Raw genomic sequence first — 15,950 nt, forward strand, 5'->3', positions numbered from 1 at the left:
TATGTTAGAATTCACCCCACAACAGAATCTATCCAACTGGTGTCTGAGGACATTCTAATTTCATATTTCAGGTTGTCAGATATAAATATGCAACCAAATTTATAAATAAGAAAGCCCACACTCAGAGAAAATGTTCTGTCCTTTAGAGACATTAACACTTCTAAAAATATAATCTTACAGAACCAAGTATCCTATTAGATATTTCACTTAATTAGATATCTAAAAAACAAATGCACTATTTCCAACCAAAGACAGAATTAATGGAGATTTCTAAATCAAACAGCCAATTTATTTAATCAAAACAGAAAACATTTAAAGTCTACCACAAAAATACTGCAATTTAAGTTGAAAACACTAAAATTCAATAAGGAAACATTTTAAAATTTTTGTTTCATGTCCAGACACTATAATGCTATCTTGTAGTTCAAAATTCCCTTGTTAAGGGTATTTTGTCAATACAACCTACCTTTTAAGGGTAACACTAGCTATGAGAAATTAAATTAGACTAAGTAGAATCATTATTATGCTAACCTTCATTACTAATGTTTAAGTATACCTCTCTGCTGCCATTCTCCTGTTACAAACCTGAAGCTTGGAGGCAATGTTTAGAGCAAAGAGATTCTTAATAAAAACTACCAATTCATGGAAAATAAAATAATTCCTAATAAAACGGAAAAGACATAACTTTGGGAACCAAAGGTATACTGATTGATGTGAACACAGAGTAACTTGGAAACCTTCTGTCTGGAAATCTCTTGGAACTTAGATATTTTCTTTGCTATTTACTGTATCCCAATAGGGAAAAAATTAAGGAAAACTACTCAAAAAATACAACCTTTAATAAGCAACTATAGCCAGGCCAGTAAATGTAAAACTTTTTAAATTCTTAGAACAAGCAAAGGAAAGTCCTTTCCAAAATGTTCTTTAAAGATTTAAATTTATTTTCTTTCAAAATAAACATATTTCTCACCAATGAATTCACAGATCTTATCTTTCTGTAAACTCTTAGGAGACTTTTAAGACAATAAAATCTTATTACTGAAAACGCTGCTGATTTACAATTATTTATAGTGGTTCAAACAATGGCCAAGTTGAAATGCTCACTTCATCTTTAAGAAATTAAAAGGTCAAATGAGATTACAAAGCAAGAGGAATATTAATCTACTTATACACTCTTAACCTCTATACTAATTTGGGTCCTCACCTACAAATTCCCTTTTGAAATACTTTAAGGCTAGTTCACAATACATTCCATGTAAATACACATATATTTCTATATTTAACAGTGAGTACACTTAACTAAAGTGTCTTCTATTATCTTCTTTTCTTTCTACCCTGGTGATTTCTTTTTTAAAACAAACAATTTTATGATCTCATTTGCAGAACATAACAAGTAAAGGTATATTTTTCAGGTGCTAAGTCTAAAACATTAAAGAAAAGTAGACACTTTTTCATAGAAGTTTTTAGAAAATGTCCTTGGAAAATGGACAGGACTATTGGACTTTGGAAGGTACAAAATGCTTATAATAATATCAAATAACTTAAATATCAGTAACAACTATAAACTACCTGACATTCCTAGGTGGTACATCAATCACGACAATGAACTGCTGATAAGTAAGTTTTAACAACTTTATCTGTATATATCTATCACTGCAGAGTCAGGAATAATTTAAGAATCACATTACTGTTTTGTTTTTTAAAGAGATAAATTCTTGCTACAGTGCCCAAGGTGGTCTTGAACCCCTAAGCTCAAGTGATCCTCTTGCTCCAGCCTCCCAAATAGCTGGACTACAGGTATGGGCTACCACCCAGGTAAAATCACACTATCTTTTATTCTATTATTGCTACTGGTCCCCTAATTGCCAATCATTTTTTTCTCCCCCAAATCAGTTCTCTGATTGGATAGAGGAGACCATGATATCAAACCATACCTTGTTCACTAGGTTCTGACTGAGACTTTCTGACAGTAAGGTCCAGAGGTGAGTCTTGGTCAGCCATGAGAAGTTTGCTGAGCACAGGGTTCTGAGTAGTTGCAGCCGTGGGAGAGGTGGTGACTGGAGATGCTTTCGGCAGGCTTTGGTTCTTTGTGCTATTGGGCTGGCTGGGGTCCTGAGTAGAGCTATTTTTTGAGGTATATTCAGCAGCAAATTGTTGGATCATTCGCTGCATGATCTCACGGGCCACTAGGGGAATATTGGGGTCGAAGACCCAGGGACTGTCTGTAAACAAAGATTTATTCACTTTTAAAGTGGAAAAATATACTTAAAAAAAAAAAAAAAAAAAACCAACAAAAAAGACAGCTTTCATGAAAACATAAAACTTCATTTTTTTTAATTAAAATGCAATGTCTTAAAAATAGTACTCCCCTCCCTTTGATTTTTAATCTCTAAGCTTTTGAGTTGCAGGTTTTTAAAAATAAAATTTCCATAAAAATATTTCTAAACATTCGTCCCCCCAGGATTATGTAATTAAAGGGATTACAAATAATATCTTTTATAGGCAAAAATCACTTACCTGATATAGAAATCCCAAACCCTTCTCTTAAGAGTTATTCCCCTGTTAACATCTACAGAGGCTATATCAAGTTTCTCCTCGAGTTTTTCCCCAACTGTCTTCTCCTAAACTTTTAAAAAAATAGGCTACTGAATTCAGGAGTGCTTAATTTATTTCCTGTTAAAGACTGATGGCATAACAAGTTCAAAACCAGATACTTAATTTAAGTATTCTAGTCACGACAGTCTAGTGCAATAGTCTTCATGTTTTAATGTTTGTTGAAATCACTTCGAGGGCTTTTGACTGCTGGGTCCTATCCCCAGAGTTTCTGATTCAGCAGTTACAGGGTTCAAGAACTGGCATTTCTAAAAAGTTGCTAGAGGCTGCTTGTTGGGAGATCACAATTTTAGAAACCTTGGGTTAGAAGTTTAAATGTCAATTCTCAAAAGCTGGAAACAGACCACATATTTTCTATGAGTAATCTTTTATATTTTCCATGAATAATCTTCAAGTATACTCTTAGATATTAACAGAATAGTCCAGAAAATAATGAAATAAACATTTAAATTATCTATGTCTTTAGTCAATTTTAAGTTTAAAATAAGAACCACATGAACCCATTAACTTTTGAACCAGAAGGAACCTTCAAGTTCATATTTGGGAAAGATGGAAGGAGAAACTTAGATATCTGTATGTGTGTGTATGTATATGCATGAAAAAAAATGACCCTCGCATCTCTACAACACTAGCTTATCAAGGAAAAGAAGCTTCCTGGGGACCAAGACTGGATCTACTTGACCATACCTATTCTTGAGTGGTGTAGAGTATGCATTCAATTTAGCTGAGTAATGAATGGAAGGAATCAATTACGTCATTTTTTAATAATTGAAGAGAAAGTGATAAAAGTAGCTTCTACTAATTAGTATAGATGGTTTCTAATAACACTCGATTAAAACTCTTTCCTTGATCTTAATGTTCTACCTGTGTCTTTGACTCCCCACCATATTTCTAAGGCATTTATAAGATGGTTCTCAGAAAACCTGTTTACTTAGTCTTTTAAAGCTTGGCTATAAAAGGCAAATACTCACAGTATCTTGGAGCTGTGAGGAATTTCAGAGACTGATATATAAAGTACAAAAAACCCCCTGACTCTAATTACTACTAAAATCTCCAAAATAAACAAACAAAACACTCAAACTTCACAGAACTCATAATAATTTGCCATTTATATTTTCCCTAAAGGGCAACAACATTCAATACCTGAATATGCTCATGAAGTCACAATATTTATTTAATTTGCTGGAGTGTAATGAGGCTTGCTCTACCAATACCATTTTTGTCTAAGGAGTATTTACAATCCTAAATATCTTGTCTACAGACTATTTTAGTATTCTAGATGATTTAATAAAGATATTCAATTAGGTGAGGTTCAGAAGCTCCTATATTCACTGACGATATTTCTTCAAATGTTTTACTAAACATTTTAGCCATATATTACTTTTTAAATCTCTCTCCCTACTGGATTTTCTTATTAATTATTGTACCTCCCAGTTAAGAATCCATTACCCCCTATATAGCATACAAGTGCTATATGAAAGACTACAAAAATTTAATGTATTCATGGTACCTTTCTTCCCCTGGAAAGCTGGAGAATATGTAATAAAAATTCCCAAATAGGAAGCAAATGAAATATTTAAGAGATGTCTCTGTGTTTAACTAGTATTAGTTAAACATTCTTAAAGAGCTCTGTGATTTGTCAAAGATTTCAGAATAAAGATCATAAACTGCTTCTTGGGCTTAAAATGACTATAGTATATACTTTGCCTCTTTATTGAATGAATGACTAACACAATTCGGAGACAAAATACACTCAAAGTTTATGAAAGACACCTCTGCCATTTAAATTTCTGTATCTTTTTTTGTAAGTTTCTTCAAAGCATTCATTTTCTGACTTACTTAAAACACAAGTTCTATATACATATCCATGCCTAGGGAAAGAAGACACAATTGAGTCAAATAAAATCAACGACTCAAATGAAAATGAAACTACACAAAAACATGTAAAAATTACAGGTCACTGTTACATTTAAAATGCAAATCTAACTTCTAAAAAAGTATCACATTTTTTTAAACCCAAGTGACAAAGCAAACTGAGAAAGAATATTAATATAGTTTTAGAAGACTGTTCTAAAGATAAAACCGGTTATAACAGAGTCCATTATCAAAAAGTCTACTTTCATTGCATCTGTATTTCTATTTAACTATACAAAACCTCTGCATACCTGATTATTTAAAATATGTAATTTGTACTGCTTGTATAACAAAGGACTAAATCCAAGCATCTGGTGAAGTGTATTTAAATATTCCAAAATTTGAATACAAATGAAATCTAACCCACTTCCAGTCCTAAGCATTTGGGATAAGGAATCTTAAACTAATGTTTATAAAACAAAGGATATTTAACCTAGATTTATGAAAACTATTCTCTTCAAACTAAATTGTCATTTCCCTGGTTTCTGACCATTTTTGGTATTCATTTGAAGGTATTTCCAAGGGGATTTTAAAAATATCTAAAAACAATAACACTGGTATTTAAAGTAAGGGGAAGTAACTGGAATTTTTCCAATTCCAAATAGTTCTTTTCTGAGCATCTCATGCCAGTATATCAACAAACACACACACTTAAGTTACCTATAGTTTCAGAGGATTCTCATATCTCTTGAAATGTATCATAAGACTGATTCTAAGGTCCTCTAAACAAAACTGATACAAATTTTAACTGAAGTTATTCCTCTATGACAATGGGACAAGACTACTAGAAACATCAGACAGAATTTCTCTGTAGGAGTCCACCCATGATTTCTTACTGTCCCTAAACAAAAGAGTGGGTAAAAATGGGCTCCCCCATACAAATTGGAGAGAAAAGCTTCTCTCTTCAGATAACAAAGCTTGCTGCAGCAAATTATCAGACCAATGACCCTCTACATATTCTAAAGGAGAGGAACTGAAGATATTTTATTTGGCTAATATACTTATAGAACTGGTTTTAGTAATTTGCACCTGAAATATGAATTACTTTAATTAAAAAATTAAACATTCATAAAAATAAGAAACATAATTATTATTTGGAACATAATTTTGGAATTCAGGGCACTTTAGGCAATGATAAGGTGAGCCTGGGAGACAAGTTGGGAGACTTAGGTCAAAGGGCATCAGCAGGTATTAAAAGAGAATGGGGGGTATACTAAAACATTTGATTTTACCTAAGCATCTTATGGGGGGGGGGGCAGAAAAGAAGTGCCCCTCCCAAACAATAATCTCTACCTTCCTTAATTTGATGTGATATTTAATCTTATACCACTATTTGAAAATATTGATCACACTAAGAATAAAGAAACCCAGGTGGTATCCAACTGTACCCAACCCATTAGAACAAATACTTATCAGACAGTGTACAGTTAAAACACACTTTAAAAGGGAAGAAGAAAATTTCCAGAGGAATGAAAGATGTAAACCACAACACATGAAGACATTAAAGAAAAGGAAATCACTAAGTGTTCAAGATTAAATAAGGACATTCAAGATTACCAGGAGTTATTAGGAAACCCTTTTTAGACTCTATAGCAGTAACCTCCATCTTGGAACTAGAGAAAAAGGTTAATTAAGAATACAAAATCATTCAGAAAGAATTTCTTGGAAGACTAGAATGGATGGTGAAGGGAACTTCCCTGGAGGTCTTGACTGATGGCAATTATGCTTTGTGGATTGAGAAAATTAATTGAGGTCTTCATGAAGAATTTCTAAACCTCAAGCCTCTATGATTAGAAATACATTTTCTGAATTTTAAAAGAAATGTAAAACAAGCCTATAAAAGTTCCAAGGAGAATCCAGCATGGTGGTGCATGCCTGTAATCTCTGTAACTGGGGAGGCTGAGAAATGAAAATTGCAAATTCAACACCAGCCCCAGCAATTTAATGAAACCCTGTCTCAAAATAAAAAAATAAAAAGGGCTGGTATGTGGTTCAGTGGTGTTCAATCCCCAGTACCAAAGGGGGGAAAAAAAAGTTTCAATGAGAAAGGTAAACTGAAAAATCCAAGAGGTAGAGTTAGTAAATGCCACCTTCAAATTTAAGGAAACAGTTTTACTATGAGTTTCACCTCCCTAATTTTAATAATGTAAAAAATCTCAGTGAAATAAGACTGTACAAAGGGAAAAATGTTTATGAACCTAATTGGTTAAGGTATAGCTACATTTTATTTCCAAATAAAATTTCAAGTTGAAATTACTAAAATTTTAAACAGCAGGTTTTATAGTTACTGATGATTAAAATAATAAGTGCTTATATTTTTTAAAAAACTGTTCAACAAAAAACACAACTACTGAGACCTTACAATTTTCAGAGTTTCATATTAATGGACTGAACTATTTAACTAAAATTCATTATCACTTCAGAGCTAAGGGGGTTGCAGGACAGGCACTGCCTTAACTCTGTTCCAAATTTACCTTGATCAAAGGAATGCAGGAAAAAAAAGTGTATCATTAGTAAATAAAAATTATTTTTAAGAGTAACTTTTAAAATGACATTGAAACTAAGGAGATTAATGTAAGACAAGCAGATGCTAAATGTCATTCTTCACTGAAACCAACCTTTTCTATAAAAGACTGCATTGAGGAACTCTTCTGCTTGTCTCTCGAATCGAATGATTTTTGCTTGCTCTTGTTTAAGCAGAGCTTCTTGCCCAGCTCCCGAAGCTGGTTCATCCAGACGGACTAAGTGTCCCTGCAAAAATATTTGGTGAAATATTTGTACAAAAATCGTTCCCCATTCAAAATAAAAAACAGATGTATAATGTATAATTAAAAACAAAATACTAACAGCAATAAGACAAATTAGTTTAATACAATTAAAATACTTTAAAACTTCAAATCAGGATAAAAATTATCTCCACAAAGCAAAATGAGTAAATGTATAAATGTATAGCTTGGGTGGATTTTATTCACATTTTTCAATTGTGAATTTTTCCCCTACAATTTACAAGTAAACTAAATAAACAATAATTATTAAAGGGAAAATTTCTTTGAGTATTCAAATATATTGGTTCTCTTATAGCAAGTGTTCACAAATTGATTCAGACAGAATGCTTTTATAAATTTTTAAAAAATCCTTTTAAATTTCAAATCTCATTTAAGGATCACGTTTGTCTTCCTAGTATATTTTCCCCAGACACAAAACAACATTTTAAAAGGGAGTGAAATTGAACAAATTGCATTTCTGAATATATATGAAAATGCCACAGAAACACATCTTTCTCTATAATTAATATATACCATTTTTTTAAAAAAAGCATTCAGCAAGGAAAACTTAAAAAGAATTTATCAGATTTCGTAATTCTGTTCCTAGATTACTTTTAACAAACTATGGCTCTCAAATCTTTAGTGAGTGTTAAAACGTCAAACTAACACTAGAATAATGACTGGAAGAGTATACTTCATGTTCTAAGTATAAACATTTCAGCATCTTTAGTTACAATATACACGAGTGTTTAAACCTTCTTGTAATATAAAATATGGATCAAAACGTTTGTCTAAATGAAAAGTTCCAAAATGCTGCACTGAATTCATCTCTGAGACTTATAGCATCTACTTCTAGATTTCAAGAACCCTGGAATAAATTGACAAATGTTTTGCACATATTTAAGTTTCGGTGCATGTAATTTACTTCAAGTCACTGTAATGTACCAATTCATGCATTTACTTTGATCATGGAAAACTGAAAAGTGCTCCGAAATAAGAAAACAGAACCTACACTGGTACAATGTAATTAAACAAGAATTAAAGGCACAATATAATCCACAAATTATTTCCTCAAAGATCTTAAAATATCTCCACTGTTATCTGCAAACACTTCCTGTGATTTCCCCATTATCTGATTGTGCCACACAGCACAACCAAACTACACACACACACCTTATTGACACATTTAGAATCAATTATATATTGCACACAAATAGTTTAACAAAAAGAACTCACTTGCCTTATTCAAATTAAAACAATGATTCTTTAATATTTCCATAACACACGCTGTTAATCTGTTTAAACAATTTTCAATCAAGTATTTTAAATCTTATAAACCATGAAAACCTTTTTACACTGTTATTTGCCAACATTCTTCTAAATATATAAAATTTTGATAAACAAATCATAAATAATTGTGATACAGATTTAACAACTAAAATATATTAAGAACAAGCATCAACTGAAGTGCCTAACAGACGCTTCAACCGTATTATAGTGTTATTTCATTGTGATTTTTAAAAATCAGACATAAACTATATCTAAACTTCACTCCTTAGCTCTACATTCAATCAGTTCAAGTCAGACACTGAACGATGTTATCTATACAGTACTTAAACTTTAATGTAGTAGTCAGGCTCCCTTCAGATGTTAAGATAAGCCAACAGAGCAACTAGCCTAGTACTCATCAGGCAGATGAGTACGTTCTTAAACAATTACCAATTCCTATTTCCACACCCAACACTAGGCAACCAATATAATAACTAAGCTACATTTATTGTCTCTATAGATGTTTTGGACATTTCATCTAAATGAACATACACACACACACATCTTTTTTTAATGTGACTTTTCTTCTCCTAGAATAATGTTTTCAAGGTTCATCCACACTGTAGCATGTGTAAGTACTTAATTTCACTTACTGCAAAATTAAAATTTCTTTGTATGGATATACCACTTTTTATTTACCCATTTTTTTTTTTAGAATTTGAGGTGCTTTCACTTTGGGAATAGTATATGAATAATGCTGCTATTAACTTGTATACAAATTTTTTTTGTGGATGTACACTTTTTTTTAACATATATTAAAGAGTGGAACATCTGGATAAATTTTAAATATGTTTAGCATTTTGAGGAAGCATCAAACTACTTTCCAAAGCAGCTATGCCACTTTATATTCTCAACAAAAGTGTATGAGGATTCCACTTTCTACACATACTCATCAATACTTATTATTTGACTATGCCCATCTTAGTAGATGAGAAGTGATATCTTGTTTGTATTCCCTCCCTCCTTTCCTTTTTTGTGGTGCAGGACAAGGAACCCAGGGCCTCGTGAATTCAAAGCTTTAAATACCCCACCTCTGAGAACATCCCCAGCTCTAGATTTATATTTTCTTAATGACTAATGATGTTGAATTTCTTTCCAGGTGTGTATTGGCCATTTGAAATGTTTACTCAGATCCTTGATCAGTTTTTAACTTGGACTATTTTTTTTTTGTTTTTACTGTTCGAAGTGTAAAAATTCTTGACATATTCTGATTTAATCTTTAATAGATATGTGAATTGAAAATATTTTGTCCTGTTGTGTTTCCTCACAATTTCAATGGTGGTACTGTTAGCCGCATCATAAGTTTTTAATTTTAATGAATTCTAATTTGAAAGCTACTTTTTGTCCCTCTGCTTTTGATGTCACATCTAAAAATTTGGTTAATGAGGTCATGAAGATTTATTCCTGTTTTCTTCTGAGTCTTATAGTATTAAGGCTTACTTTTATGTCTATGATCTATATTGTTAATTTTTGTGTGGAAGGAATTCAATGTCATTCTCTCACACGTGATCAGTCAGTTGTTCTAGCACCTTTTATTAAAAAGACAATTCTTTCCTCTATAGGATTGTTTTGGGATATTTATCAAAAATCGATGGCCAAAAATTTTACTTCTGGATACTCAGTTCTATTCCCATTATTTATGTAGTAAGGTTTAAAATTGGGAAGTATGCTTGATTTGGTCTTCTACAGATTACTTTGGCTACTTGGGGTCTCCATATCTTCTCATGAATTTCAGAATCAGTTCATCTATATCTGAAAAAGAAATCACCTGGGATTTTGATGGAGAATGCAATTAGCAACTTGAGGAGGATGTCATCTTAACAATATTGACTTTTCTGATCAAATGTGGGAAGTCATTTTATTTTCGACGTTTTGTAATTTACAGTGTACAAGCAATACACTTCTTAAAAATTTTTTTTCTTAGTTGTAAATGGACACAATACATTTATTTATTTTATGTGGTGCTGAGGATTGAACCCAGTGCCTCGTGCATGCAAGGCAAGCATTCTACCACTGAACCACAACCCCTGCTCAGTATTTTACTCTTTTTGATGCTATTACAGCTGGAATTTTCTTTTTTTCTTTTTTCTTTTTTTTGCAATACTGGGGATTTGAACCCAGGGCCTTGTGCTTGCAAGGCAAGCACTCAACCAACTGAGCTATATCCCCAGCCCTGGAATTTTCTTAATCACATTATTTTCCACCATTAAACTAAAACTGGTATTTTTAAATGCTGTTATATTCTGAACCTTGCCGAATATTATTTATTAACTCTAACAGTTTTATAGATTCCTTAAGACTTCCTATGTTCATCATCAAGTCATCTGTGAACAGATAGTTTTACTTCCTTATTTCAATTTGGACGACCTTGGTTTCTTTTTATTGCCTAATTGCCTCAATTAGAAGCTCCTGAACAATGCTGAATAGAAAAGGGGTTCCTTATCTTAGGAGAAAGCTGTTCTGTCTCTTTTTAAGTATGATGGTGTTTTTGTAGCTCCAGTTGAGGAAATTCCTTTCTATTCCTAGTTTGTTTGGTGTTTTTTACCAGCAAATGATATTTGGTCTGGCCACATTTGCTTCTGGAGAGCATCTATGGATATAAGCGTATGTTTTCTTATTTATTCTATTAGCACACTGTATTACATCAATTGGAATACTAAACCAATCTTGGGATCCTGGGATAAATTCTACTAGGTCATGGTGTATACTTTTTATATGCTACTGAATTTGATACTGATAGTTTTTTACAGTGGTATTCATAAGTGATATTGGTTATTTTTTGTGAGGTCTTTGTCTGGTTTTGGTGTCCATAACACTGGCCTCATGGAAGGAAGAGGAGATCTCTTCTGACAGAAGTCATCAGTGAGAACATCTGGCCATGGGATTTTCTTTGATGTAAATTTAAAAATTATTAATCCAATTTCTTGATATAGGTTGAATATCATACGTACCCCCCACCAAAGTTCATGTTAAACCATGCAGGAATGTTCAGAGGTGAAATTATTCAATTATGAGCTGAAAAACTTATCAGTGGGTTAACCTGAATGGAATACTGGTGTTAACTGTAAGCAGTAGGGCATGGCTGGAGGACATAAGTCACTGGTGGTAAGGGTTGGACTGTATCTGTCCATGGCTCCTTCCTTCTCTTTAAGTTGTTCTTGTCAGGCACTTTGGTTACAGTGACAAAAACTGACTAACATGCTTGTTCTAATTAGTTTAGTTTCCTAGGGCTGCTATAACATATTACCACAAACTGAGTAGCTTAAAACTGCAGGCATTTAAGCTGAAATCTCACAGCTCTGGGTTTCAGAAGTCCCTAATCAAAGTTCCAGCAGATTCATTCTCTTTCTGAAGTCTTTAGAGTTCTCTCACACCTTTTTAAGCTTCTGGTAGCTGCAGACAAGCCTTGGCATTCCTTGGTTTACCACAGTACAACTCTAATCTCTGCCTCCATCTTTACATGGTCTTCCCTCTGTATCTCAAAGTTTCCCTTATCCTTATAAAGACCTCAGTGATTGGATTTAAAGCTCACCCTAACCCAATGTGACTTCATTTTAACTTGTTCACATCCATCAAGACATTATTCCAAATGAGGTCAAACCCATAAGTACTAGGGATTATCTTTTTTTTTTTTTTTAACATTATATCTCTTTTGGGGATACAATCCTACTTACAACTCAGCTCTATTCAGATTTCTCACTTCTCATTGCCTGTTTTTGGTGTGTATGTCCTTCTAGGAATCTGCTTATTTCATTAATTATCTAAATTGATAGCACACAAATTGTTCACCATACTAACCATAGAGTCCTTTAATTTCCGTAAGATCGGAGGGGATTTCCCTTTTATCATTTAATGATTAGTCAAGTTTTCTTTTTTCTTTATCAGCACTAGAGTTTATCAATTTTATTGATGTTTTCAAAGCACAAACTTTTGGTTTTTTTGATTTTTTTCCATGCTATTTTATTTATATCTGCTCTAATCTTTATTATTTTCCTTTGCTTTACTTTGGATTTTGTCTACTCTTCTTTTTCTAGTTTCTTTAGGTGAATGGTTTAGGATACTGATTTGAGATCCTTTTTTAATATAGGCATTTGCATATACAGAATACATCATGTTAGGTAAATACCTCATCAAGTTTTGGGTATGTGTTTCATTTTAATCAATCTCAAACGGTTTTCTAATTTCCTCTGTGCTTTCTTCTTTAACCCACCAATTACTTAGAAGTACACTGCTTAATTCCCACTTATGTGTAAATTCCTTACATTTCCTGTTGAGTCATTTCTATTTCATTCCACTGTAGTAGGAAAACATACTTTATGATTGAAATCCTTTAAAATAAAATATTTTAGGGAACTGAGATTGTAACTCAGGGGTAGAATGCTTGCCAGGAGGCCATGGACTTGATCCCCAGTACCACACACATACTACAGGTTGTTTTAAGGGTTAGCATATGGCCTATCTTTGATGATATTTCACATGTACGTGATATGAATGAGTATTTTGCTCTTTGGAATATGTGTTCTACAGATGTCCATCAGGTCTAGTTGATTCATGATATTCAAGTCTTTCACATCTTTGATGATCTCTCTAGATGTTCTACTCATCATTGGAAGTGAGGTACTGACATGTCCAGCTACTACTGTAAACTATTTACCCATTCAATTCAGTCAGATTTTGCTCCGTGCATTTTTGCAAGTCCGTTGTTGCATAATATGTTACATAATAATGTCTTCCAGATAGGAAATTTCTCTTTTATCTCCAGTTCATTCAAGTGTATTTCCCCTGAGATATGTACTTTGATAGCACTTCTTTGTAGGTGCAGCCTTGATGATGCGCAGTGTCCCTATCTAATATTGTTCTTTGACAGTCTCTTTCTCTGCTCCTCTCAGCTCTAAGCTGATCTGTCTATAATGGTGTCTCACATCCACCTTTTAACCTCCACTAATTGTTAGTTGATTTATGCCCTGGGGGCATAAATTGCTCCATAGTTTCAACAGAAGTAGAGCCTCTTCACAGGGATAAGTTGTCAACTGTGTTTGAGGCTTGCTCTGATTCCAAGAGGGTTCTTCTTGGCTCTTCTTCTGTCTCTGTTAAATTCTAACAGGTATGTCACTTCACTTGACTGCTACTAATATGGAGTTCTACCAGCTTCCTCTTAATAGTTGACCACAAAGACATTGTTTTCAACACCTTTAGACATTAGCTTTCTAAGTTCCGTACTAAATAGTCCCCTGTTTGGGAGAGATGTAGAGTTCTCTGTTCTAGGGCCTTTTCCTCTCCCTTGGAAGCAGTTCTGAGTTACGGCAGAGTAACTAAGGGTTAGGACAGTGAGCCACATCTCTCATAAAGACATTATACTCTATTAGCAGGTTGCTGGATAATAATATTAGCTCATATTCCTAGACACTTGCTCCTCCTGGCATGGAACCCCAGCCCAATGAGTAAAATGGGGCTAGAGTAATCCTGGCCCAATGCTCTTAGCCTGCTGTGCCTGGAGCAGAATTCCACTCTGAGTAAAAGGTTGGGGGGGGGGGCAGTTCTCTTACCTCACCTGCTGGGAAGAGAACATCTATAACACAACGCAGGAAGGTTTGGCAGATGCTCACCACCTGTCCCCCTGTTCAGAGTAGAACTTCCTTTAAGCTAAGCAAAGGGAGGTATGAGAGTTGGTCACAAGGCTCAAATGCCATCTTGATGCTCTTACTGAAATCTGTATTTCTTTTTTGTCTTTTTTTTTTTTTTTTTTTTTTTTTTTTTTGCGGTGCTGAAAAATCTGTATTTCTTAAAGACACGTTTCTCCATTTCCTGTATGCCCTTCAGAGAATTATTTCTAGAGATTAAATGGTTATATTATACTAGTTTTCACCAGTTAATTTGTTGTTTCACTTGTTTATCTAAAACAATAACTGAAGATGAAAAACAGCAGAAAATTGTTGAGTCTGAAGTCTTTTCAAAATGAATTATTTCATCAATTACATAAGTGAAAGAAACACTGAAAAATCCAGGTGTGCCTTTTTAATTTGTTCTTTCAATCTATTAAGTCTTTCCATCTCAAAATTGAAACCAACTCTATTATAGCAACTAAATTTTATGTTAACTATACCAGGGACACTTAACTCTTTAACCTTGTATTCCTATATACAAATAAAAGCCCCCAAATTTGCCAACAAAAATTTAAAAGCTACAATAATTCTTATTTTCATTTTTCTTAAATAAAAATATCTCATAGAAATCCTATTGGATAAATGCTGCTTGCTTTCCTAACTAACCTTGGGAAAATTTAACCTGTAAGGAAGGTTACAAAGCAAATGAGTAAAAACATCTTGTAGTCCAACTAAATTTAGATTAAAATCATCAATAATTTGGTATTTTCATTTTAAGCCTTTAAAAATATTCAAATATATGGAATTTCAAAATATTGAAAGTCAAATTTATATAGACTGTTGGGTCATTTTCATCCTGTTCTCAATATTAAATTAGGAGCACTTTAAAAAATCATTATATATTCTTCAAAAACATCTTAATAAATATACTGAAATTTTAGCATAATTTGAATTTAGGCTACTTTTTTGTCATTATAAGTTATGTTTTAATGATTTTGTTCCCGATAGTCATTATTTCCTCAGGACAGATTACCAAAAGAGAAAGCATGGAACATAAAGAAACAATTTTTTATTCCTGAAACACAGTCCCCCCAACTTCTTTCCACAGAAAAGTTATATTAATTTATATTTCCACTAGCAGTGTTAAGAGGTATCATGTTTATATTCTTGCAGATACTGGATTTTATCAGTGAAAATTCATTGTTTCAATTTGCACTTCTGTGATTATGGGTAATGATCAATATATTTTCATGGTTTGTTGTTATATAGGCTGAGCATACCTCATCTGAATATATGAAATTCAAAATGCTACAAAATCCAGTAATTTTTCAGTCCAATCACACACTATTCACACAGATGGATGAAATAGTAATAGCTTTGTTTCCTGGTGATTCAAGGCACATAAACTTGTCTTGTATATAAAATTATTTAAAATATCATATAAAGTTACAATAATTATATCTGGTATAAATGAAATATACATGAATTTTGTGTTAAGGTTTGGGTCCCACTGGCAAGATATCTCATTAGGCATAATTATGTATCACAAAATCTGAAATCTGAAACACTTCTCAAGAATTTTAAATAAGGTAAACTAGCATGTTTTTAAAATTTCCAATGAATTTACTAGATGTAATGATTAACCAGTAATTCTAGCACCATTTATTAAATAATCCCAAATTTTTCAATGTTTGATAGTACTTTAAAGAAATCATATATTAATATT

General features: G+C 32.8%; 1 protein-coding gene across 20 annotated transcripts in view; it reads right to left on the reverse strand.

Moving 5' to 3' along the window:
• LCOR (ligand dependent nuclear receptor corepressor) overlaps nucleotides 1-15,950 on the reverse strand; it is a 136,963-nt gene that overhangs the window by 32,283 nt on the left and 88,730 nt on the right. For 10 of the 20 annotated variants that reach the window (XM_079137991.1, XM_079137993.1, XM_079137984.1 and 7 more), the window contains 2 exons: nucleotides 7,146-7,278; nucleotides 1,935-2,222 (listed from right to left, as the gene is read on the reverse strand). The exons of 4 other annotated variants lie outside the window; for them this stretch is intronic. In XM_079137991.1, the coding sequence (XP_078994117.1) occupies nucleotides 1,935-2,222; nucleotides 7,146-7,278 (421 nt within the window). Of the gene's footprint in view, nucleotides 1-1,934; nucleotides 2,223-7,145; nucleotides 7,279-14,167; nucleotides 14,371-15,950 lie in introns of those variants that run through there. 6 more of the 20 variants (XM_079137995.1, XM_079137979.1, XM_079137981.1 and 3 more) reach the window with 2 other exon arrangements.

The sequence above is a fragment of the Sciurus vulgaris genome (assembly GCF_902686455.1).
Source record: "Sciurus vulgaris genome assembly, chromosome: 4".
Classification (NCBI taxonomy): domain Eukaryota; kingdom Metazoa; phylum Chordata; class Mammalia; order Rodentia; family Sciuridae; genus Sciurus; species Sciurus vulgaris.